At 32.6% G+C, this 27,034-nt stretch overlaps 1 protein-coding gene across 2 annotated transcripts in view; it reads right to left on the bottom strand.

The window, feature by feature from the left end:
* LOC143248568 (nuclear pore complex protein Nup160-like) overlaps positions 1 to 27,034 on the bottom strand; it is a 63,531-nt gene that overhangs the window by 10,646 nt on the left and 25,851 nt on the right. Inside the window, exons 12-26 of one of the 2 annotated variants that reach the window (XM_076497019.1) lie at positions 25,922 to 26,026; positions 25,205 to 25,270; positions 23,913 to 24,057; positions 15,802 to 15,964; positions 12,329 to 12,468; positions 9,112 to 9,269; positions 8,773 to 8,906; positions 8,040 to 8,113; positions 7,154 to 7,310; positions 4,813 to 4,882; positions 4,140 to 4,361; positions 3,714 to 3,809; positions 2,037 to 2,131; positions 706 to 908; positions 20 to 183 (exon numbers count right to left, since the gene is read on the bottom strand). In XM_076497019.1, coding sequence (XP_076353134.1) covers positions 20 to 183; positions 706 to 908; positions 2,037 to 2,131; positions 3,714 to 3,809; positions 4,140 to 4,361; positions 4,813 to 4,882; positions 7,154 to 7,310; positions 8,040 to 8,113; positions 8,773 to 8,906; positions 9,112 to 9,269; positions 12,329 to 12,468; positions 15,802 to 15,964; positions 23,913 to 24,057; positions 25,205 to 25,270; positions 25,922 to 26,026 — 1,992 coding nt within the window. The remainder of the gene's footprint in view (positions 1 to 19; positions 184 to 705; positions 909 to 2,036; positions 2,132 to 3,713; positions 3,810 to 4,139; positions 4,362 to 4,812; positions 4,883 to 7,153; positions 7,311 to 8,039; positions 8,114 to 8,772; positions 8,907 to 9,111; positions 9,270 to 12,328; positions 12,469 to 15,801; positions 15,965 to 23,912; positions 24,058 to 25,204; positions 25,271 to 25,921; positions 26,027 to 27,034) is intronic. The other variant, XM_076497020.1, reaches the window with a different exon arrangement.

Raw genomic sequence — 27,034 nt, 5'->3', positions numbered from 1 at the left:
TCAAATATTTAACACTTACAAGATTGTTAGAAGGAACAGGTTTCACAATCCAAGCAAACTTCGGGTCAACCAGTCGAAGACAACTTAAGGCTGTGAGATAGCACCATGCCTGTTTCATGAGAGCCTGAGCACCTACCACCTCTCGGCCTAATCGCATAGCGTATTCATACATGGTGCTTGCACCTGAGGAAAACAAAGCACTAACATTAACACCATTTGTATACATCCAACAGTAGCAACTTTCAGTTGTACTGGGAGTAAAATCTAATGTTTCCTCACAAGGTTTCTACTCTCTCTTGTGTCTACCATAACCTAAATGGTGAAATAGCGTGTGTCTACCACCTCCTAAAGGGTAGTATATCTAGTCGTCCTAAATAGTAAAAACTATGTCTGTACCATCTTCTAAAGATTATGGACAGCATGGACCTACTTTCAACAGTTGTTAATTTCAGTTTGTTAAACTTGGCTCAATGGTGCTACAACAAAGGTAGACTATAACCTATATAAATGTCTAAAACCTGAGGCTTATCACCATGAACCAATAAATATCTTATATGGCTCTGAACTATTGTCTTTGGTTGGGTATTAAAGAACTAGAATAACCTTGTTACATATTATAACATAAAGGTTAAAGTGAGTTATAAAAAATATTTCATATCTTCACTTCAACAACATGAGAATGTCTTTTCATACACAATAACTTACCCCTTCTGAAATTGTTACACTGAATATGGAAGGAATATAGAAGATCATAATAGTTGTGAGACAAAAGATCTGAAGCTCTTGCCCGTGATTCCAATATGGTTATCAGGTCTTCCTGCATATCAATATATGGAAATTCCACAAGTGCCTTTAACTGTCTTCGTTCACATAACACCACAAGAAACTGACGCAAGCAGTCTTTTCTCCTGTAATAAAAAATTGTGAAATAATTTCCATCCTAACTAGGAGAGAAGAAAGTGTTTCTGTTTTCTTATAGCAAAGCCACATCAGGCTATCTGCTGAGCCCACCGAGGGGAATTGAACCCCTGATTTTAGCGTTGTAAATCCCCTGATTTTAGCGTTGTAAATCCGGAGACATACCGCTGTACTAGCGGGGTCAGAAAAGAAAAAAACACTTTTTGTTACTCCTGAAACTAATGTTAAGCCTAACCCCTAACAGCAAATTGTTTGTTTTTGAACTTTGTGCAAAGCTACATGTGGGTTATCTGTGCTAGTTGTCCCTAATTTAGCAGTGTAAGACTAGAGGGAAAGGCAGCTAATTATCTCTACCTACTGCCAACTCTTGGGCTACTCTTTTACCAACAAATAGTGGGATTGACTGTGACATTATAATGCCCCTACAGCTGAAAGGGCAAGCATGTTTGGTGCAATGGAGATTCAAACCCTTGGCCCTGAGATCACGAGTCAAACGCCTTAACCCAACTGGCCATGTCAGGACCCAACAGCAAATACTTTTGAAGTACAGTTGGAGATGTTTCTTACTTGGAAATTATTATTTTAAATAAAACACAAGTTTCTAAGCCTAACGTTCTCACACAAGTTTGTTGTAAATACATTATCATGCCGCTTAGATTTACATGACACTGTAGCCATTTGCATGAAATCCATACCAGATATAAAGAATCTAATAACTGCAGACAGACTATAAGTTTCATAATACACATATAAATCAACAATGTTTGTCTGGTATTAGTTACTGTGGCAACAAATTGTAAAGATATAGCATCACCACGACAACCAATTTTTACATAATAATAAGCATATAAAATATTAGGTGAAATCTAATCTCACAATCACAAGTTAGTTTGTCAATCAAGAAATGAATAAAAAATATTATAGTTCATTACCTGTTTTGGGTTCATTATCTATCTATCTGGGTTATCTGTTGTGTTCACCACAAGATATCAAGGACCACATTTTAACATATACTTACCCACTGACCAACTGGAAGACTTCATGCTTAAACAAGATTAAAAAGACTGAAAGTTAATATAATTACAATTGACCTGTTATTATTATTTGTAAACACTGACCTTGAAATATCAGGGTTAGAGGTCATGGCAGTGTAAGCTTCTTCGTTCCTCCCCAGTTCCAACTGGTATTTAAATATCAAAGACCATAGTGTCGGCTAACAGAAAATAAAACACAAATATTTCCCTGCTTCAAAAATGATTTGAATATGAATTAATTTTTTTTTCATTTTTAACACATTATGTTATGAAACATAAAATATTGAACATTAGAGAACATTACGAAACCACATTCAATTCTACTAAATGTGATACAAGAAAAAGTAATTGAAATGTGTAAGAAAAGTAAGATAGAATGAGCACAAGATTAAATATATCAAAATGGGTTACAAAATATGTGTACAAAAGTATGGTTGTTTATCAAACATCTGTGCAAAAACTACTGAAGGGCTATCTACAACAGTTGTTCTTAATTTAAACTGGTATGTTAGAAGGAAGGTACCCAATAAACAACATTCATTGTAAATTTCTTGACTTGTTTGATGTAATAGTAGGATTAACTGTCACAAGATGAACAAGTTTTAAAACATTTTTTTTTTGTGGTAATGAATCATCAATGATGATCCACCAAGGTTCAGACTGTAATGCTAACCAATGGCCCTAAAAGAGGTATGAAAACATGTTTCACTAAAGAAGCTTGGTCACTTCTTATGAGAAAATTCACTGGGAGAGGGGTAGGTTTTTGATCAAGGATATTCAATAAAAAGCCATATACTTAACCATCTGAACCAGTAAGTTATAAACAAGTGGTTCCTGACCTGTGGTACCAGGTGCACAAAAAACTTTTGGAAATTACAAAAACAGAACACAAACCTTATGCCTTAAAATCTGAGGGTAACCTATTTGAGTTAAAGTATTTCACCAGGCAGTACTCAATAATTGCATACTGTTGCCTCACCTCAAGACATATTTTATTTATTTTTTTATTCAAACTCCTCTTAATTACAAAACTAAGACAAACAAAGACAAGTGTATGTTTGTACAAACATTTCATGTATTGAAAGTACAGTTTCACCAGAACAATATAATGCAACCATAGCAATCTAAGAAACACAGACAACCTGTAACAATTTCATTAATACACACTGAAACAAACAATATTTGTATTAGTATATCAGTTACTATAGTAATAAGTCATAGAAACATGACACCATCACAACAAGCTATTTCTAAGTAACTACAGACTTCGTAACAGTCCAAAAATCATACACCTTAATTAGGGTCAGATAAAGCACTTGGAGGTCTGGGGATTACCAAAGATGAATTTTATAAACAAGTGGATTCTGTTTACTAATTACAGTTTTAATAATACACAAAAACAATCAGTAACTAAATAATATACACAATTCTAATATTTATAAAGAACAATCCAGAAGAACATGTTAATTAAAATTAATATGTTTATCAGAAATTACTAAAATGATGTTGTCATAGTGATACAGCTGTAAACAAACATAAGTTTTCCAATGAGACATCTATTTATTTTATTATTTTTTGTCTTAGCTGGTAGTGACCTTGCATCCAGGAGACTTGGATCAACTACACTTATTTGCCCTTAATCTGGTTTCAATTAGATATCCAGTGTTGTTTTTTTTCATAACAACCTATATTTTATCTAACAACAAAAGAAACTCTATGACAGTTCATCCCCTCACATTTTAATAAACAACAGAAACCTACAATGTTTGGGTCATTCTTCTCAGCTGCAGTGAGAGCATTTGTTGCAATGGTGACAATACAGTCGTAGAGACCAAAACATTCTAGCAGCTGAACAACCTGAAAATAACAAATATATCTTCAAACCATTTGATCCTTTTGTTCCAAAATGTTGTTTTCTATTCTTTTAACACACGGCTTAGAGATACATTACGAAATACACGGACGTTGATAAAGTCAATATATTCTCAACTTTTAAAACATAAATTAAATTTAATACAAAAGCACTGATCAAAATAACTTAAAAAACATTAATGTAACTATTCTGTTACGATGGTATAACAGTGTTTATTTATGTGATAATGTTAATATTTACATGCAACAAATATTTTGTCTGTCTAAATAGTAAAAGAGAAACAGTATGAGAATCCATCAGTACTAGTCACTCACTTTCAAGTAGTACTGGACAACTAAACTTTCAGTACTAACATCTTCAGACGCCTGTAGTAGCTTATATCTCAAGAAGTTTTCATGTGCAACACCCTCTGAGGCTTGACTGAAAAGATCAACAGCTTTTAATGGCTCCCCCATATTGAGGTAGCAGTTGGCGAGAAGAAACTGACGAGAACAGTTGTTCCACTCGCACCAACCCTGGAGAAGACGCACATATTCCTGTGGACAAAAATTAGCACTGAAAGTCTTTACTGTTGTCAACAAATGATATGTAAAAACTCTTTTAACACCAATAATTAAGTAATTTAAAACTAAAACTTCTAAAACATATACTTCTATGTATTTTATTCATGTACATTTCAAAGTTCAACACCAAAGATACACATTTTAAGTAGATAAAACAGAAGACCTATTTTTCTTCCCTCATAAATACTTTTTTTTATCTTATGAATAATGGTTTTATTTACATATACTGAAAACATATTCCACAGTTTCATGGCCTTCCCAGAAAAAAAAAACAATAACAACAAATACTGTAAGCTATCTCTCACTCCCAAAATTCTAACACTAAATATGATTCATTATCTTCTTATAGCATGTACAGAACCAGCATTCACAATAAATATTTGCATACTAAATACAGTAAATTTGCAACAGTGTGTTTAATTACCTGCAGAGGGAGGTACTGACAGTGAGTGAGAAGAAATTCAGGGAAGAAAAAGTTTGTGCTGATTGGCCATCTAGTGAGTGAGTTAAGTCAACAACCAGCTCGACTACAACTGCTCTAGTTTCTTAAATTTTCTTAAATATTTCAAAATCCTCAAAATGTGAATAAACCATTTTGAATGTTTCACTTTAACTATATTTGAAATATCATAATTCAATATCATCAAAATCTGAATAAGCAGTTCAAATGTTTCTATACAATCAAACTATGGGTAAAGCTCTAATCTCCAATGAATTTTTTTAAACTACAATCTTCAAGGCTGTTGAACAGGTGTTAACTTATAATTAACACACATTTTATTATCAATAAACAATTTAGTTTTACATTACCTGTGATAAATCAATAATTATCCATCTGTGAAACACTTTCAGTGTTTATTCTTATGGTAATTCAAAATAACACTATACAAGTTTTTACTTTTGTAGGACTAGGCTTAATAAAAAATAAAATATCTTAAATATTGACATAATTAAACCAAGTTTTCAAGAACATTCCTATGGTTGGTTAATAATAACATACCACATCATTGCTCTGTATAAATCTTAATGGGCAAAAAGTATATTGTTTTGATTCTCTAAAATTCTTATACATTTAAAGTGCTTCCACGGCCCAAACATCAAGGAGTTTGCAGAACCTAATTTTTCAAGTCATTCTGTATCATTTGTTTATTGGTGAACACTCATCCACGGTTAGCCACAAGAGATATCGATATTTAATGAAGAAGTGAACTGATCTTGTACTGATAAAACAATGTAAATACAGGAAAAGAACAAAATGACCTGGAAGTGTAAAGTGTGCAATTAAGGTACTTTTGGGAAATGCTCTCAATGCCAGTACAGATGCAACGGTTTAGATCCAGAGGTCAAAATGGTAAAAAAAACAAAACAGGTAGGATACAGAGCAAATTAAAGTTATGAAGGAAGAACTGATTATGCTATTCCATTGTAGAGATGAAATGTCTAATGAAACTTCTGAGGATTCCTCGGATTTTGTGACACCAAAGAAACAAAGATCATCCAAGAACTGAAGTGTGAAATCAAGGCATTGTTTCAGTACTCCAACAGGGAACAATGTCTATTCAGTTTGTTAGTACTTAATCCACAATAATATCAAATGTTCCAAATGATAAAGCTTGACAGTAGACACCAAGTTTTAGTGCTCTAGACAAGAACAATCAACTGCTTGTACTCTGCACGACTGTATTAAGGATTCTATGCACCATGTTACTCCCACAAGATCCAGATGGTCTTAAGAACATGAATGGAAATGACATTTTGCAAGATATATGATACAAAACTATTCTCACCTGCTAATGATGTGCAACAAGCTTTGACAAAGAAATGTTATGCTTGTACTGCTGTGTTGGTCAATGACTTTCAGAGAAGAGAAAGAGAGATCGAAAATTGGAGAACAAGCTTTTGAAACAGCTAGATGGCACTTCTGTCAACTAATGTCTGGGTTTCAGTTAGAACCTACAGTACAACCTGTCCAGCATTACTGTAAGCAAGCTACACTGAAATCAGTAGAGAAACACTGGTCAAGATGATAATTATCCTACTTATATCAAGATCTTCAGATCTACTGTATAGATAAAGAACACAACAAACTGTTTGATCTTAGCCAAGAGGCCAGACAGCTAAGTCAACAACACAACACCATATGTATATCTTATAAGTTTACTACTACATACTATGAAAGTCAAAAACTTGCAATAGTATCTCTGAATCTGCATTTTTTTTTAAAATAAACCTTGGCATGACATTGTAGTACAGCCTGAAAATGCTAAAAATGGACATTAGAGTTCATTCCAGAATGATGATGTATATTAAGATCTACCATACAGTCCAAATCCTGGATGTCTGATGTGTGGAAACACTGTTAAACATGGTGTTCAAAAATCACAGTCTAATGAAATTGTATATCTTATAGGTTAATAAGCAAAAAATATATCTTACATTTTGTAATTTTTTTATTATACCCAACACATTACAAAGCTTAGAGACCTAAATAACTTTATTACACCTATATAATATTTTAAAACAATCTTCTAATTTATTACAAACAACCAATAAAGCACAGTAGTTTGTTTAAAAATGTGTAATTAAATACTTATGAATATGGTTTGATACTAATGAATTCAGAACATGTTCTATATCAACTTCCGAAAATGTCAAGATTGTTTAGAAGTTATCCCGAGAAAGAAACTGTTTATTTTAGCAGGAGTCACTCCAATTCAGAACCACGCTAAAGTAATATACTGTACGTTACTACCTTCAAAGGATACATAAGGCAGGCTAAGTTCTCTACTAACATTGGTAACAAGGAACCCCAAACAGTAGGGTTTTCTTCAGGAAACTGCTGGTTAGCCAACATCTGCCGAGCATGAATTCCTCCCTGCTCTCTCAGAAACAACTCTATAATAGTTTTAGCTTCAGGAACACCTGGAACACAATATTAAAAACAACTGTCTCTCAGAAACAACTCTATAATAGTTTTAGCTTCAGGAACACCTGGAACACAATATTAAAAACAATTGTCTTCGTTATTCTCAAGTTTAATAACAAACGATCTAATAACAAATTGCATCAGGTAAACTTGAAGGTCAGGATTTAAAACTAAGAAGACCCAAAAGGTTAATATGACTTGACCAACCTTGTAACCACCATAAAAAATTGGGAAATAAATACAGTTTTCTTTTTTGTTTGTTTGTTCTGGAATGACTAAAAATTATAACATTAAAACACAAATTTTTAGTCTAGATGGCTAATACATATATATATATATATATTATTATGACCTTTCAGCCATATCTGGCCAACATTACAGAAGTTTTAATAACACAGTGCACTTGCACCCATGTTACTGTATCCACAAAATATGAAACTGGCCTTTAAAAAGTGACCTATACTGGCTGTGTTTTAATGGATTAGTATTTTTTTTAAATTCAGTCACATTTCATATTATATATGTATATGCATCATTACTGCTTATATTACATTTCAATTCACAAAACAGTTGATCACTATCAAAACTAAACTGTGTTTTACCAAGTTTTAATATTCAGTTTCAATTCACTAAATGGTTGATCACTATTAAAACTAAACTGTGTTTTACCAAGTTTTAATATTCAGTTTCAATTCATAAAAGGGTTTATCACTATCAAAACTAACCTGATTTTTGTGACCTGGCTGTCATGGAATCTTCATTTATATCAAGAAGAGTAAGTTGACGAAGTCCACCTTCTCTATACAGGTGAGAAACTTAGTATAAGTTCATATATTCTGATTTATTATAAAGTATATACACACACACAAAACCTGGCTGTATAGGTTCAATTCTGCTAAGATTCTAAATGTTGTTGTCAAAATGTAGAAAACCTTCAAGTGTCCAGTTCTGTTAAAAAATTCTATATGTAGCTAACAAAATGTAGTTAAATGCAGTTCCCACTTATCATTCAACTTATTAATAACAAAGTCCATTTAAATACCTAATGATCATACATTACTGACATATAATTAGGCATAATATAAAATACTAAGTTAAATAAACTATATAATAACTGGAAGTAGATCAATCAGCTGAAGTCAATCATATATAAATAACTAGATTTACACAACACAGTTTACAGTTACAAAAGTAACACATCATTAGTCCATAGTAGTACATTAAATACCAAGTTTTAAACTGACACAACACAGTTTACAAAAGTGCCACATCGTCTGTCCATACTGGTATATTATTTAACAAGTCCTAATCGTATAAGATACAGTTTACAAATTAACTCAACATTAGTCCACAGTGGTACATTAAATACCAAGTTTTAAATTAAACACAACACAGTTTACAAAAGTAACACATCATTAGTCCATACTGGTACATTATTTATAAAGTCTTAAAACTTACAAAGCACTCGCTTCAACTGGCGAACATTCAGCTTCAGTCAACCACAGGACAATGTAATAGGCTTGGGTAAATATACTTGTCAATGGTAATGTCTCTGTACGAATCTTCTCAGACTGTTCAAAAGAGAGCCCACTCTGTTGAGAAGGAGATAGAAAAATATTACCCAAATGTAGCAATTCACTTTCTCAAAGGCATCACATATTGAAGAAAACATATGTTCAACACAGAGCATGTAATTATAAATAAACTTGTACTAATTCACTTTTTTAATGTGAAACATAGAGGATAAAAATAAGAAATAATTAAACTAAAAACTTCAAGCAACTGTTAACAACCCACCTTATCACCTAGTGACAATATCAGATGTTGCAGGAGCAACAAGTCTCGACAGTGGGAAAACCTCAACCTGGCCATCTGATGTAGTGTTCTTACAATTACACTCTGTCCACTAGCACTCGTGAAGAAGGAATTCAGATGCTGTGGACCCAGGTCCATGTCTGACACAAAAATAGAAAACCAACACAAAATTCACTAAAACTTCAAAAGGAAAATAAAATAAAATCCTTTCTACATATTTGCAACACCACTGATAAAAAAGAGCTTGTTCAGTTAAAAAAAGAAAAAAGATGGCAGTATTTCCTCCAGAGATTTCATAACAGTAAGCTATTGTATTCTGAACAACCAGCTGTTTCTGCAGTTGCATGGTGCCAAGGATTTTTATTCTTATTAAATCTACGAAGAGACCAAAGAACAAATATTCAATTTTATTCTCTAGGTGTGAAAATAATAAAAACTATTTTAAAATAAATAAACAGAATGATATGTTAAAATAATTGGCTCAGAATACTTACACTGAAACTTGCACAAAGCTTCTCAAGAGCTATCTGCACTATCTCTCCCTAATTTTGAAGTGAGACTAGAAGGAAGACAGCCAGCTCTTGGGATACTCTTTACCAATTAAAAATGAGATTAAAACTTGTGACCAACAGATTGCAAGTGTAGTTCCATTACCACAAAGCTCTACTGGATCACTCTACATAAACTCTGTGATGACTGTTCTTAAGCTATTTAGAGGTATTTAAAAACACCCAGTTTTTTTGTATTTTCTATCATCTTTGATGTACAATACTATTATGTTGCTATACTAGTTCAGTAAACAAAATTATATCAAAAGTGATAAAATCAACCTTCATTAATTCCTGTAATTAAAATTTAGCTATGGTGAATTATGAATAAATCAAACTAACCATTTTTATTTTTACCTAGTTTACATTTAGCAATATGCAGTGCTTAAGACAAAACCTGACTGGTTTTAACAAATGAAAATCCTCTAAGAATGAGAGGTTGATTGGTTGTTTGGCATTTATTGGCACAAAGCAAATAGGCTAACTGCATCAATCAACCAGTAAAAGAATCAAAAGTAAAATTATTAAATTTCATAAAAAGGAATGATGTTGAAACTAAACAATCCAATTTTAAATTAAAAATTTAAATAGAGTTAAAAAGGCCAATGACCCTTAAAATTTAAAAACACAACTGAGGTGGACAGTGTCACTATCACCAATGATACCGTCAAACATCAAGGGTAAGCCCATGATAAAAACACGTACAAAATGGTGCTGTCACTCATGGTTGTAATGACAGCATGGCAGTCAAATGTGGGCTATTGTGACTTCAGTGTCACACAAACCACACATTGGAACATCAGTCCCAGATAATAATAATAAAAAAAAAAATGTTTAAGAAATGTGACTAAATCGTAGCCTAGCTGGGACAAGTTCCTCCTTCCGATCCTTATGGAAGCAAAATGGCAAAAGAGATAGAAGGTTTGATTTGGAAAACCTTGTTATCACATTGCTTACTCCAAGTTGACTGCCAACTAGCATGAAGCCAAGCCTTGAATGCAAGATTGTAGTCTATATATTGGAAGGCACAGCCATGAGATCTCCAACATAGACAGATCTAGCTGCGATGTCAGATAGCTTGTTCCCATGAATATCAACATGGCCTGGTATCCAGAAAAACTGGACAGAAGTAGATGATAGAGAGAAATGGGCCAGTTGGTTTTGAGTATCAACGAAAACAGGCTGAGAAGTAACATCATGCAATTCCACGCCAGTGGAGTGCTAAACAAGTCGGTATAAATAGTACAGTTCATGTACTGCATGGTTTCTATGTGACCCAGGGCAAAAGAAATAGTGCACAATTTGGCAGTGAACACAGAAACTATAGAGGGGATTCTGTGTGCAACCACAATAAACCACTGCAGAGTACACACAGTCACCTGATTTTGAACAATCTGTATAAATGTGAAAAATGTTCAGCAAATAGAAAGCAATACTTCCAATTGGGAGTATATGCCTTCTTCATATTACTCAAAGAAAGGTTGCATTTGGGGATGGAAATAAGCCATGGTGGTGTGGGCTAAATACTGCAACGTTATCAGAGGACAGATCCAATTCATCAAACTGCACCTGGATACAAAAGCCAAAAGGAAAAACAGCAGACTGTCTATTCTTAAAAAGCTTGGTCCATCAAGAAAGGAAAATATAACCCAAGGGAGATGCTGTGGTAAGGATCAAAGTTTTGAGGCATACAGTAAAGACAGTTGCAAACAGTGGAGGTGTAGAGGTTCATGAGACTGTATACAAACTCTGGACTGGACAAGTGCAGAAGACCCCTGTGCAGAGCCAAAGCTCATGATGGTGAACAGGTTCCAACATCTCCAAGGCTGAGATCCTGGTAGAGCCACAGACCAGAGACCCGTCCAGTTTCAATCAAATAAGAGCACGATAGATTTTATAACAGATAAGAAAGAGAAACATTGTACAAAGTTCTACATAAGAGCCATTTCATGAGATAGTTGTATCATAAGCTCTTCTACCTCGAGATGGTTGCTATCCAACTATCATAAGGTGTAGAGATACTTTTAGATTTTGTGATACATCATTCTTATTAATCAGTTGGAGAGATTGTAAACTATAATTTACATTTTCCTGACAGATTCTTTTCTGCTCTGAAGAAGTCAAGACTCACTGTTGATATTTAATCTTTTTTTTTTCCCTAACTGTTTATGCTTATCATGTGAATAACCTATATTTCATTATTGGATACAGTTTCTCTAAATTTTCAACTCAACATATCACAACACAACAGTTCTTTTCCACTTGAATAGTTAGTTATTCTTCTGTTTCTTTAACAACTGTTTACTGTTGCTTAAACATCACACCAAGATCTATTTTTTATTCCAACACCACAAATAACTACACTTGTCTTTCCACACACACACACACACACACACACACACAGTCAAAGATCAGGAAACTATGTTAGCTTTATCTTTGAAACTACTACTTTGTGATAGAGTATATACATTTTGTAACAAATAAATATATGAAGAAAAATGGCTTGGGAGAACTTTACAGAAATATTATAGAATGTTTTAATCACTAGTCTGTCCACTCATGCATTTATAATGGTCTCCTATCATAAACATAAAACTTGCATCTAGATTAGTCCAATGTTAATCATCTTTTATTATCATTTTCCAACTTACCATCATTTTCCCAGGACAGCTCTTCTGTTTTTTTCTGTCCCAAATCAACTTCTTTAAGGAGAGCATTAAGAGCTTGCAAAACATCTGTACTTGTGTGGAGACGACATTCAAGTTCTGACAGTAATGGTTTGTCTTGAGTCCTTTATAAAAGATTAAGTCTCTTAAGAGTGGGTAACTTGTTAAACACAAAGCATTACTTCTCTATATGACATCAGATGGAATAAAAAGATACATTACCTAATGGCACTCACTGTTAATGAACATTTAAAACAAATGTACATGACCAAGGTAATTACTTCTTCACCTATTATAAATGAACACTGGGTCCACACAGTTCTATATCATGTAAACATAATGTGACACCCAGAGTAGCCTGGCTTTACTGACAAATTTTGGTTTTAATTTTATGTCACATGAGTTAAGAGTCTAAAAAAACAAATGCAAAATTAGCTCTAAAACAAACAGTGTGATCATTCCTTACATAAACACACAAAATTTTAGTTAACCCTACAAAATACAGCTGTGTAGGATCCACTCATCTGGTAACCATAAAAGTATTTGTAAGAAAAATTACATTATAATTTTTGATAATATTCAAGTATATTTACAGACTTTTATAAGTTGTTGGTAAATATAATGAGGACTTTTGTACATAAAATATCAGGTATTTCAATCAAGCATTAAGATTTTTTAACTAAAGATTTTTCCCTACATTTTTGTTTCAAAATGTTGACTATCCAACATGCAGAGTAATTTTGAATTTAAGATTAAAAATAGTTTTACATATCAAAACATTTTCAAATTTCACATGCAAAACCTTTATAATCTACAGATAATCAAACGACTTTTTAGAAAAAGCTTTATATTTTATCTATTATTTTAACTACATCTCTATACACATTGGGTTCATTTGGTCAACATTGTAATCACCATAAAAATTAAGAAATAAATATAAACTATGCTTTTTTACATTCTAAAATGACTACAAATTATTACACAAAAACACAAATATTTAGTCTAAGTAGTTTAAATTTCATATTACACACACACACACATATAATATCGAGCTTTCAGCCATATCTGGCCAACATTATAGAAATTATAATGCCACATTGCACTTACACTCATGTTATTGTATCCAAGAATACAAAACTAGCCTTGACAAAGTGACTTCTCTTGGCTGTGTTTTAGTGGACCAGTATTGTTTTTTTCTTAAATTCAGTCACATTTTCACATTATATATGTATATACATTATCACTGTTTACAAACAAGTTCATAAATTTATTTATCTTCAAACATGTAAAAGTAAGTAAAGTTATAGAAAACAATTATCTCTTCTAGTTACAAAATTTTACTTATTTTCTATTCACTTTAGATTACCAAGTCTTATCAAATTTTGCACATGGAAGGTGTGAAACAAAAAATAATTATTTTAAAGTTTTATACATACATTTTAAAATAACCTAAAATCATAAGTTACAATATCAATATCACAAAATTCCTCTAATTTATTCAGCTTGGTAACTACAATGTATTTGGGTCCAAATAAATATGAAATTTTGAGCTCACTAAAGTCTTATCTTACTGATTGAAATCTAGCATCAAAAGAAAAATTTGCATCCAAATCTCAGCAAATAGAAAAGATAGGAGATTCTTATTTTATATTCTAGCTTGTAAATATCAATAATTTGAGTTCCTAATTTATAAGAAACTACAGACTTTATATCAGGACATAACAAACATCTAATCTGAACCAATGCTACATTCAACATATCATGTGACATACAAAAATCAGTATTCAGATGGGTTTTTAACTTTTTTCAAATTACAAATAAACTAACGTATAATATTGAAATTTTAATTATAATCTAGAAATTGATAAACTTATTCACAAACATTCATAAAATAATATTTCAATAAAAGTTTGAATGTGAGTCTACAAAAAAGATGACATGACATTTGATCCATGTTCATATGAAGATTTAAAAAATAAAGTCAACATTTTAAAAAGCTTCAACTACCACTGATTTACAGTAATATTAACTTTTTGTTATTCAATATAACTTCAATCACTGATTGTTTTCATGCATTTAAATTCAGTGAGGATATTCAAAATACTAAACATATAAGTGGGTTTTATCAGAACATTCATGAAGCCAACCTAAGTATTTATTAAATGTCTGGGTGTTATAACATCATTCATGAAGCTTACCAAAGTATTAAATGTCTGGGTTTTACAAGATCATTCATGAAGCCAACCAAAGTATTTATTAAATGTCTAGGTTTTGTAAGATCATTTATGAAGCCTACCAAAGTATTTATTAAATGTCAGGGTTTTACAAGATCATTCATGAAGCCAATCAAAGTATTTATTAAATGTCTGGGTTTTAAGATGTTATTCATGAAATGTTTCAAACAACTAAATACTTGAATTTGATCAAGTAGCAAGCCACACACATAAACTGTCTAATTAGCTGAAATGTAATAACTTTTAATATATAAGAATATAAAGTCAATATTACTTTAATAAACCCACTTTACTGAATGAATGTTCAAATATCAATATTGTTAATGTTACTTTACTGAACTTACATGCATATTATTAAATGTTTCCCATTAAATATTAAAGAAAATTATATAATCTTTGATAATATTAAAGTTGAATAATCATAGAAATACAGAAATGTATCCTTCACAGGAAAAACAGATCATGACAAAATAGCAATAGAACTACAACTTAGGTCAATCTTGTTTTCTATTAAGTTTGCTAAATTATATCTTTCACAGTTTCAGAAGTCATCTTAAAATTTAGTGTTATTGGTTCATACATAAAAAATGGTAAACAATTACAAATAATGACAATGATTCTCAAGATGTTTTTAACACAGGTATGTACATCTATTACACAAACTTCTCACACGCATAAACTGGACACAGAACGTTTTCTTCCTTACAATACTGAGTAAATGGATATTTATTTTTAAGTATGAATCAATCTGGATCATTGAAAGTGTATGCATCCATATCACTCCCAAATATAATTTTGACAAGTGGCTCTAAAGTACTTGTATGCATAAATTCATTTCACACTAAAATCATTTCCATCACAAACTACTGGCCAACACCAAATCAATCTCATTTCTGACTCATGGCACATTATTGATATAACTTAGTTAAAAAAGATTAAAACTGTTTCCACCAAGGTAATGCATCCAAATATATTATAATGTCATATTAAACCAAAGGTATACCACTGGAACCTCCATTTTCAAAACCTAGAGAAACCTTGAATCCTCAATTTTCATAGTCTTAAGGAGCATTGAATCCTTAAGTTCTGAAGCCTGTAGGAAGCTCTGTATTATTTACTTACTTTGTGTTGACCAACTTTAGAACAACTGAGGTAAACAAACTAGAAAATTATTAACAGTCTTGTGCACATAACCCTTACATTCTAAGTAACATAATCCATTACCCTGCAGAGATAAGATCACTGACTACTTCTCGAGCTAACACTTCCGGGGGCTGCAGGTGAAACAGTTCCTGTTCGAAAGATGTGGTGATTTCATCAGTTAAGTAGCTCTGGCTGAGTTTCAGACAGTCCAGTAAAACTACCATGTTGGCACTTAGCTCCACATCTATAATATTTTAAAGGAACAAAGTCAGTCTGATTAATTAACTATTGAATGTAATCTGATTATGTTCAAACTACTCTGCATTCATGAACAATCAAATCACTAATAAACTTTTGAAAGTAACCATGTTAAACTCAAACTATTTTGTACTTCATGAACAATAAAAAAACTACTGTGGTTTACTATCTATATCAAAGGTGACATCAAAATGAAGATACATATGGAATGATGCCAACAAAACTGGTGATTAACAGTACTTCAAGACCACAACTAATAGACCCAATTATCCAACACAATTGTTGTTTATAGACTAATTATTTTATGTTGAGGACACAAACATTACTCAGCTATCTCATTCTCAAAGCAAAGAATTGACTGAAAAAGTTTTATCGTGGTATGACCAAAGGTCTATGTACGTGAATCTAGTGCAATGGTTATATTGTTAACAATTTACATACCATTCTAATTTTTTCAATCATCACAGTATTAAATACTGGGAACACTAAATACTATATAAACGTATTTTGTTGATCAGTTTGTTAATAAAGATAAGTATTTCTCATTTTAACTAAATCTTAATGTTGTTTTTTACATTTACGTAGCTAATTAAGCAGAAAAAGGATAAACCATCACAATAAATAGAACAGGTTATCGCACTTGGCTCATCTTATAACAAATCTAATGTTTTAGATATTCTTCAGTAGATAACATCATAGATACTTACTTCTCTTCACACAACTGCTTTTCTCACTTAGTGCTGCTATTTGTACACAAACAAATGTACTCACATGCCTCTAGCTTTGCTACCCACACTTAGAACAGCTGCACTGAAGCATACAAATAAGAATGTGTCAACCCTTCACCTACACGAGTGCAATACACCCTCCTGATACAGCTGGCTCCATCTATTCTGAAGAACCCATCTTCACTTCCAGATTAGGCAAAAAAAACAAGTACCAAAAGTTAGGAATAAAGATGGGAAGTGTGTGAGGGGACTCCTGTAACCCCCTTTGAACAGGGAACTAAAACAGTGTGGTGGAGAATCTGGAAGAATGTGACACAGAAGAAAGTGCAACAGGTGACACAAAGCCCTATTTTTAAAGGTGAGCTGATCCCATTTTATTCAACCAGGATCAAAGGGATGATCTTACTTTACTCACAAAAGTTCATCAGTTGGTCAGTCTGGAATGGACATAGTTATGATGCAAAATACTACAAGGATGAACCTATTAGTAATCTTATAGAACACCTCAATTCAACAGCCAGTGTTACGGACTGGTAAGGCTGTATAATATAGATTTATGGATTAGATACCTGGACAGGCAACACTTGCCACAGAGCATGATTCAATATGTAAATTAGTGACCTAGAAATAAAAATGAACTATATTTACAGTTGTACCACAGTGTGGAGAATGGCAACAGACAGTATTAAGTATCCAGATGAAGAAGAGATGGCCACATGATGAAGGTAATGGGAGATTAATGTGTTATATCTGGTCTACATACAAGCCCAAATTATTTCCTCCAAAGAACATTATAAATGGCCAATCAGGGAAATGGAAAAATAGTGAACCTTATCACAGGACACATGGAGAGTCCAGACTGCCTTGCAAGGGACCAAACAAATGCCATGGGTAAAGCCAGAGTGTGTTGACGTTTGGAAGATACAATGACAACAGAGGTTATCAAGGTAACGAGGAAGATAGTGAAGGTTGGAACAAAAGTGCTAAATGAAGGAGTACATAAATTTGAAACCAAGGTTAAGCAGACCACAAAGAGAAAAACGTTACACAGATTAGATTGGACAATGGATAAAAGTCAGAGAAGGTAATGAGACAGACATACAGATAAAAGTGCAACCACTTCTAACTGAAAGTGTCCACCATCAAAGATGAAGAATGTAGGATTAGGGGCCAAAAAAGTGGAAGCATGGCACTGAAATGGGTAGCAAATGCATACAGGAGTAACCAACCAGTCACACAACCACTATAAAACCTGAAGATTGAAGGGTGACTCCATGGAGGAGAACCTTCTCAGGACCTTGATCATAACATCAGTAGCCATGTGTGATGTAAATGGACCCTTAAGAGGAGTTCTAATATCTGGAATCAAGCAAATATGAATAGATGCCCCTTACTGATTAAGATATGAGACAATGGTCAAATTGTTGGAACATATCATTACCATTTTGGTTCATATTAGTAACAGGAAATGATCCAGTTCTCAACAAACTGGAAGAAGTTCCGATATATTGCTGTGCATAGTTGATTTGACCAAAGACCAATGACCCATGATTTCTTGCATATCCACAAATGCTCCCCAACCTGTCACAGAAGTGTCCATAAAAAGATGCAGTTCTAGAGAGGGAGGCAGAAGATGAACAGCCATCATGGTGTTATCTCTGTTGAGCCACTAGGATAATTTGACAAGCAGTAAGGAAGGTAGAAGGATATCAATGTTTACGAGATCTGAGCAACATTACACTGGTTGTGCAACACCTATTGAAGGATGCATAATTTGAGCAGAGGGTTGGAAGAAAAAGATTTTTTTCAAGCTACCTGGATGTGTTCATGAGATGTCCGAAGGGATGAAGCTAACAGTAGCCAGTTGTCCATGTAACAGTTGTCCATCAGACCATAACCACATGACAAAATACATAGGATGCAGATGTTAGACCACGAGCAAACAGCAAAGCACAGAATTAACAAACTTGACCCTTATGGACAAACTGAAGGTTTTGTCTGGACGTTGGAGGATTAAGGACATAAAGGTATGCATCCACCTTCGTTATCCACACACATGAAGTAAATACCCATCAGAGTGTGAGAAAACACCCTTCAGTAAAATAAGAAGGGAAAATGAAAATGAAAAAGGGCCAGGATAAGAAAAGTTTGATAATGTTCTGGCAACACCTGAAGCACCCAAAGCAAAACCATTCCTCAGATGCACAAACTTGGCCAACCATGCTTCAATCCTGCCAGAACCTACAAGATGGTCACTGGTACTGCTGGCAGGAAGAGATTTAGTAAGGAATAACTGATCAGATAGCCACCAGAAACAAGGAAAGAGAAACAGACAAAGTGTGTGATAGGTGAGAGACCAAAGAAATAGAGGAGGAATGTTAACAACCAACTTCCACCCTGGATTCCAAAAAGTCGTGAAGATCTCCAAAACTATTATACATAAAAATGATGCCATTCAGAGGTCTCACAAATAAGACATAGGAAAGTGCACACTAGTTAACCCTTTCACCTTTAGTATCCTTTACTGCACATGACAGAAAGTTTTAGCATCTTACATTCAAACTTTCAGTAAAATATTTTTTTTATATATATTATACCAATCAGTATAGCATGAGATCATACCCAATGATGCACACTTTAATAGCATACAAGTTTTGTTCTTAATCCTACAAGGTAATATTAAAAAAATATCCTAAATATCCCCTAGGGTGATACTTATGACATTTTCTCTGGGCATCATCTTCTCTATTTTATCCACCATCCCTTGAAAAAGCACAAAATTAAACATTAATAACTCACTACAGAATCATCACTGCTCAAAAGACTGATAATTATGTCCAATGTTGTTTAGTTATAGGATCTTGAAATAGAAAATCAGATCTCTCCTGCCACACCCACCTAACACACCCTTTCTTTCAGGATGTGTTAACAGTTCTCTTTCATGTGTAATTATACATTACTTATAGCCATAAAACACCAGGGTTTCCATCTATAAAATGATATATAATATTACTTTGTTGCATGAACAAAGAATTGTTAGTTTCTCTATTACTACAAGCTTTGTTCCCAAGGGAAAGATAATGACTAACTTGAATTAATTTGTAATGGTGTTTGTTGCATAGTTAAAAACCCAGAACAATTCTGAATAGTTAGGGGAAATTGTCTGATTTTTGCATGTTAAAAGTCTACATTTTTTGGTGCATTACTTAATTATATAAAAATTATGTAGTGTATTACTACCATTAGTTAAAAATAATAGGCTTACGTGTCCTTGACAACTAACAGCAAAAAAAAAAGACTGGATAAATACTTTATTTCTTGTTTTTTATGTTCTTTTTATTATTATAAAGGTAAATAAATGTAAAAACATGAATCTGTTAATTAAGACTAGATTATGTAAAATAAATATGTTTCATGAAGTACACAGGTAATGTAATTCAACAGTATTAACCCTTTTGCAACAGGATCAGTATAATATATGTGAGTTTGTTTACACACTTGCACAGATTAAGTTTTTGCATTATAATTTTTGATACAGCATGTGTATCTTCACAAAATTTGGTAGACTTTTAGTGAAGATTACATTCTTTTTACACACAAAAAATTAGATATTTTAATAAAATATTTGTACTCAAGATTTGTTTGTAAAAATGGAATCTGTTTCATTACTAGTCTGAGTGCAAAGTGATTTCACGTTACGATTAAAAACACTATTCTTTTTCCCAAAAATCTCAAATATTATTTGCATAATCTCTAAAACCTAAACACATTTCAAATGCTTGCTTTCAATAAGACTTTATGCTTATGTTATTTTCTATACTTTAACTATGAGGTCTGTCACTTATCCAACCTCACAACCATGACAAAAATATTGGGAAATATAAATTATGCTTTCTTCATGCTAGAATGACTACACATTATAATACAAATGTTTAGTATGAAAAGCTTAAGTCCCATAACACTATATACTTACAAACATATTTATTATATTGACCTTCCAGTTGAACCTTCCAGTTGCATTAATCATTGTTGAGAAATTTATATGCCAACCTGACATTCTTTGGTCATCGTCAGGTTCATACTATATGCTCAGCCATGCGTAATCTAAGAGTTTACTATAGGTGTTGTTCACCAGTTGATTTCATTCTAGAATATCACTTCAATAGTCACTCTCAAATAGGTCACCTATCCAGTAATATAAAACTGACCATTAGTCTTCCACCTATCCAGTAATATAAAACTGACCATTAGTCTTCCCTGTCTTGGCTGTGTTTTAATGAACTAGTATTTTGTGATTTACAGTCACATTTCAATTATTATACATTATATATATGTATATAGATTACTATTTAAAATTAAATTGTTAAACGTATTTCTCTTAAAATATAATATATAGAACAATAAATTAAAAAGTAAAGCAAACAATCATCTCTTCTTCCTATGACCTTTGTACTCAATTATTGCTGGACATGGGTTGCTGAGAATTAAAATTTTACACATGGAAGATATCAAAAAATCATTTTTAGGTTTTGTACACACACACACACACACACACACATGTATAATTGAACGACCAAAAAAATCATAAATGATAACACCGATACCATAGAATTCCACTATAATTTATTCAGATTTTAAAAAAATATGAAACTGATCACATTAACAACACAACCTACCTCATTGAAATCTTAGACTGAAAAAATGTGGAAGCATTTTAAAAGATTGAAATGGTGGGGAAAACCACTCTGGGAACATTCTAAGATGTTGTTTGGTTACATATCATGTCATATATCGAAGTAAGTGTACATAAGAGACCATTTCAAAAAATAGAAAGAGTTGAACTGAGCTACCATGTTTGATTCAATATGTAAGTCATATCTCAGTAAAATAAAAAAATATGAGGTTCTTATTTTATATTCTAGCTCATCAATATTAGTAACTTGAGTTCCTAATCTATACAAAACTACAGACTTAGTATTTTGACATTACAAACATCTAATTTTAAACAGTGCTGCATTATTTGTTTTTTTTAAATATTTACTCATAAATTAAAAAAACTAACTCATATAAAATATTAAAGTTTGAATTATAACCTACAATTTGATTCCAAACTTATTGACATAAATTCATAAAATAGTAGTTCAACAAAATTTTGAATGCAAGTCAACAAACACAATGACATGGCCTTTGACCACTGACCTATTGCAAAAGAGTTAATATAAGCTGCATGTGCTGTAAGTGATTTATAATAGTGACTTATAATAGTGCAGATAGCAGAAAGGCAATTCAAAGGGAAATAAAACAATAAAATTTAATTATACATAAACGTATATTGTTATGAGCATAAAACTACTGAGGATTAGCAAATCTAGTTTCATGTTACAATCTAAAGTCACTTTAGAAAGAAAAGGGTAATGTTGATTTATTTCAATTTTTGCTTGGTGTTATGAGATTTGTTAAATTTATTGGTCCCATTTTGAAATAGAATACAGAAAGTAACAGATAAAATATAAAGTTTGAAATGTATTTAGGAGGTTTTAGGGATAAAACAAAGGAAATTTGAAATTTCTGAGATAAGGAAAAGTATTCTCAACCTCAACATAAAAATTACTTTGCACTCAGACTATTCAAAACAAATACTTAATAGTTTCATGAACAAATCTGTACTTTATGTTATCAAAATTACTTTAGTAAAAATGATTTTTGTGTGTGTGAAAAACTTGTAATGTTAACTGTAAGACTACCAAATTTTGTGAAGATATAAACACTATATTGAAAGTTAGAAGTATTAAATCTAACGACTAAATTAGTACAGAAAGACCACATGATTGGTCGAATTGATCAAGCCCGTGTTGGGAGAGTTAACATGTCCCTGACCAAATAGAGGGGTTATGTTTGAAGGGAAAGGGCTAAAGAAGACAACCATACCAACATGTAATACATAAGAGAGTGACCTTTAAAATCTCACTGAGGTATCACGGTCAGAACCCTACACCTGGATCAAAGACGACTGCTTGAAGTTGAGAACCAGAAAACCCAAACAGTGAGATACCAACAGGTAATAATCCAAGGCATGTTGTAACTGTGTCAGAAACTGGTCATCATGAACACCAATATCTGGAGAGGGAGGAAAAAACAGGTAGTCACAGGAAGAGGCAGAATGTAATAGGGAAGGTGTCAGATAACACAGGAGACACACACAATAAGTAACATATCTGTGTGTCTCAGAATGGCTGGTATGGGTATTAACACTTTTATTGATAAGCACAGAACAGCATTTTGACCTTCCTAGGTCATCCTCAGGAAGGTCAAAACACTGTTCTCTGCTTATCAACAAAAGTGTTAATACCCATACCAACCATTCTGAGATACACTTTTATTTCAAGTGGGTTTCTCGTCATCAAGAAGTAACATATAGGTGACACCGTGTCCAGAATGGCTAAAAACAGTCTGGGGTTATCCACAGATGGAAGACAGACTTGCAAGCAAAAGAAGAAGGTATCCTTCTTGTCCAAGTTTACCAGGAAAAGGAATATTTAATTTGGAATTAGACACTGCAAGACAGACAATGGACTTTAATTCATGACACACTGAAGCTGAGACCTCCTCAGCCAAAAGTGTGGAGGCTGAAGCCTGAAGGACCAGCAGGTGGAAATGCTGTAGTTGTGTTAACTACGTTGGTAGTAGTAGTGAAATAAAATTCAGAATTTATACATTCAACTCAGAAGGGATAACAAAATTACCCATCTACAATAACTGAAATTATTCAACTGCAGAAAAAAACAACAGAAAGAACAAAGGCAGAGTTGTTGAAGATTGGGTTCCACAGCTGTTCTAAGAGGGTATGTCATACTCCTATTGGGGTAGGGTTTGGTGTATGCTTATATGTATGCTACAATGCAGCTATACCATGTGAAATACGGGTAGGAGTATCATGGCTAGTGGCAATTAACAACCAGTGTGCATATAGATGAAAGCACTGAATGTGTGTTTTCTTATAGCAAAGCCACATTGGGCTATCTGCTGAGCCCAACGAAGGGAATCGAACCACTGATTTTAGCGTTGTAAACCCATAGACTTACCACTATACTAGTGGAGGGCTGCATTGAATGAGAAATGCTATTATACAAGAGGTAAGGTACCATATCAGAAGAAACTTTTCAGTCTTGTAATGTTAAAAGCTGTGTAAATTTAAGCAATAGTTACCTGAGTTGATAACAGAGTTATTCAAGAAAACCTTAGGGGTGCTCTCACTTGGATTGGAAAAGAGAAGGTGCTCCAACGAGTCACAGGGACGAAGTACAGAGTACATGTTCTGTAACAAAGAGTCTCGGATTACATTGTAAGCTACCTAAATGAATATATTCTAATTATGTAATAGTCATAAAATCTAAAACACGTTTCATAAATAATTAGTGGATTTCCTATTACATTCTTGTAAGAGCTGGGCTAAAATTTATTGATAAATCATAATAAAATAAGATAAAGTATTTCTTTTTACTTGACTTACAAACAATATTTGTCAAAATATATTGATGTTATGGTTTAAAAACAATGCTCTGTTCAAATTTTTTTTCAATACTTAGTTTGCAATTTATCTGTAATCAAAGTTTTACCTCTTTTTAACTTCTCAAAAAAATAAGAATATGATAAATTAGTAAATACATGTACAACTGTTTATTATAACTCATATGTTACATTGCTGCCTAATGAAGGTTTCAGTTAGAGAGCTGAAAGCTCAGGCATAAAAGCATTTTAAAGTAGAAAAAAGTTACTGTATACTTCTACAAACATCTTAAGATTTTGCTTTAACATTCCTCCTAAATAAACTTTATAAACACAGAATTTATTTTAATTTTAGTGAAAAGGAAGTTATGTTACTGTAAACTGCAACTTACTGCTCTGTTATAAACAGTTGACCGGTTTTGCCGAAATAGAAACTTTTTACTTGATTTAAATTTTACTAATTTTTGTTATTTAAAAACAACAAAAACCCCAATTAAAATAAAATTAGCATGTATTAATAGTTTATTTGTTTGGTTTTGAACTTTGTGCAAAGATATATAACGGCTATCTGTACTGGGCATCCCTAATATAGCAGTGAAAGACTAAGAAGTGTGTTTTTTTTATAGCAAAACCACCTCTGGCCATCTGCGGAGCCCACCAAGAGGAATTGGACCCCTGATTTTAGTGTTGTAAATCCGTAGACTTACCGCTGTACTAGTGGGGGTGCAAGGCTAAGGAAATGCATCTAGTTATCACCACTCACTGCTAATTCTTAGACTACTCTTTTAACAATGAATAGTGGAAACAGCTGAAAGAACAAGCATTTTTGGTGGGATATGGATTCAAACCTGCAACTCTCAGATTGCAAGTCAAGTGCCCTAACCACCTGACCATGCCAAGCACACATTGAGAGTAAACAAACCTCACAAGTCTGAAAGTCTTTATTATTCTTTAAAAAATATTTCTTGGATGGTAGAAAAATAGAACAATACCTTCTTAATCACAACCACCAGTCCTGACTCGGGTTCTACAGATAGGCCAAGAGGCTTTGTTCCTACCTGTAATATAATGCCTTATGAGTAACTTAAAACACTAAAATTTCAATACTGTTACAGAAATAAATATAAATCATTAATTATATATTATTTCCAAATATTAGTTATTATTATACTGAATAGTTTCAAGACCAATGTGGAACAAATTAGAAAAAAAAACTTTTAAATAATAAGCTGATATGACATATATAGTAAGATCCACAACCATAATACATGTCAATGGTAAGAAGTAAAAGACAACTTATTAAAATCTCAGAATCAAATTTTACCTCATGATACTGTAAGCAATAGAAGTAAAAGACAACTTATTAAAATCTCTATATTCAGTAACAGAATCAAATTTTACCTCATGATACTGTAAGCAATAGAAGTAAAAGACAACTTATTAAAATCTCTATATTCAGTAACAGAATCAAATTTTACCTCATGATACTGTAAGCAATAGAAGTAAAAGACAACTTATTAAAATCTCTATATTCAGTAACAGAATCAAATTTTACCTCATGATACTGTAAGCAATAGAAGTAACAGACAACTTATTAAAATCTCTATATTCAGTAACAGAATCAAATTTTACCTCATGATACTGTAAGCAATAGAAGTAACAGACAACTTATTAAAATCTCTATATTCAGTAACAGAATCAAATTTTACCTCATGATACTGTAAGCAATAAGAAAAAAACTTTTCCCAACAATCCAGTTGTAATTCCAGATATTCTTGGTCACTTAGTTCTGACTCAACAGCCTGAAGACGAATCTATAAAGACAGATTCCAAAACATGGTCTGTACATTAACAAAATTAAAAACATCCCACACGAGATGTATCTATATAGATAAGTTCAAAATATAATCTCTTATACTATCTTAGATATACAAATGGAAAAACAAGGGGGGCTAAAAATGACTTGTCATCCTAAACAGTGAAAAATGAAAAGCACAAAAATATACTAATCAAACTCAGATTAAGTTCTACCCTGTTTACTGTTACAGACCTGCCAACATTAAATTTTGAAAAATAATAACCCCAACTGAGACAAGTAGCAAAATATAAAACAGAAATGGTATCACTACTAGATTAATACTTACAACTTACAGTGTTCTAATGATAAAGAGCCCCATAAGTAGCACTCTTGGCTTTCTTCACGAAATCACCTCTAAATTATTGAGAAAAAACATGGTTTTTGTGTCATCTCCACCTTCCTTACCAGCATTAATTCTATAGTGGAGTTTTACAATGATTCTCAAAAGTCTGTCCCAGTTTTGTGAACAAGCAAGCAAACCCTCTCAAAACCCATGTTGCTATGTGATACAATAAAACCTGTCTAAGGTGGAATTGCACAGGACCAAGTAAAATTTCTGGCTTAAGCAGGTTTAACAGCTTAGACAGTAAACATGTATTTCCTTAATCATACACAATTTTTGAGCGGAACGTTGTCTTGCTTGACTCAAGAGAAGTAAGATGTTTGTGAATAAAGTTATTATACTGTTTATGTTATATTTATTAGAATAAGAACAAAAATAGACATTCAAAATATAAACAAGTACACAAAATCTTAATCAAATTTATTTGAAGAAAGTGTCTAATTTCAACTGTTTTTTTAATCGGCTTTCTCATGCACTTAAAAGAGAACGCCAATCCTATGGCATTTTCATGAAGTTCATTTTCCCCCTTCATATTTGCATACAATTTGATAGCGGTAATACAACTTAACACTTGTGATGAAGTAGGAATTTCTATTTCCTCACTATCTTTTCCATTCTGTT

Source organism: Tachypleus tridentatus, chromosome 4 (genome assembly GCF_004210375.1).
Source record: "Tachypleus tridentatus isolate NWPU-2018 chromosome 4, ASM421037v1, whole genome shotgun sequence".
NCBI classification, from domain to species: Eukaryota; Metazoa; Arthropoda; class Merostomata; order Xiphosura; family Limulidae; genus Tachypleus; species Tachypleus tridentatus.
The sequence above is the reverse complement of the archived record's forward strand: the minus strand, read 5'-3'. Positions and strand labels throughout refer to the sequence as shown.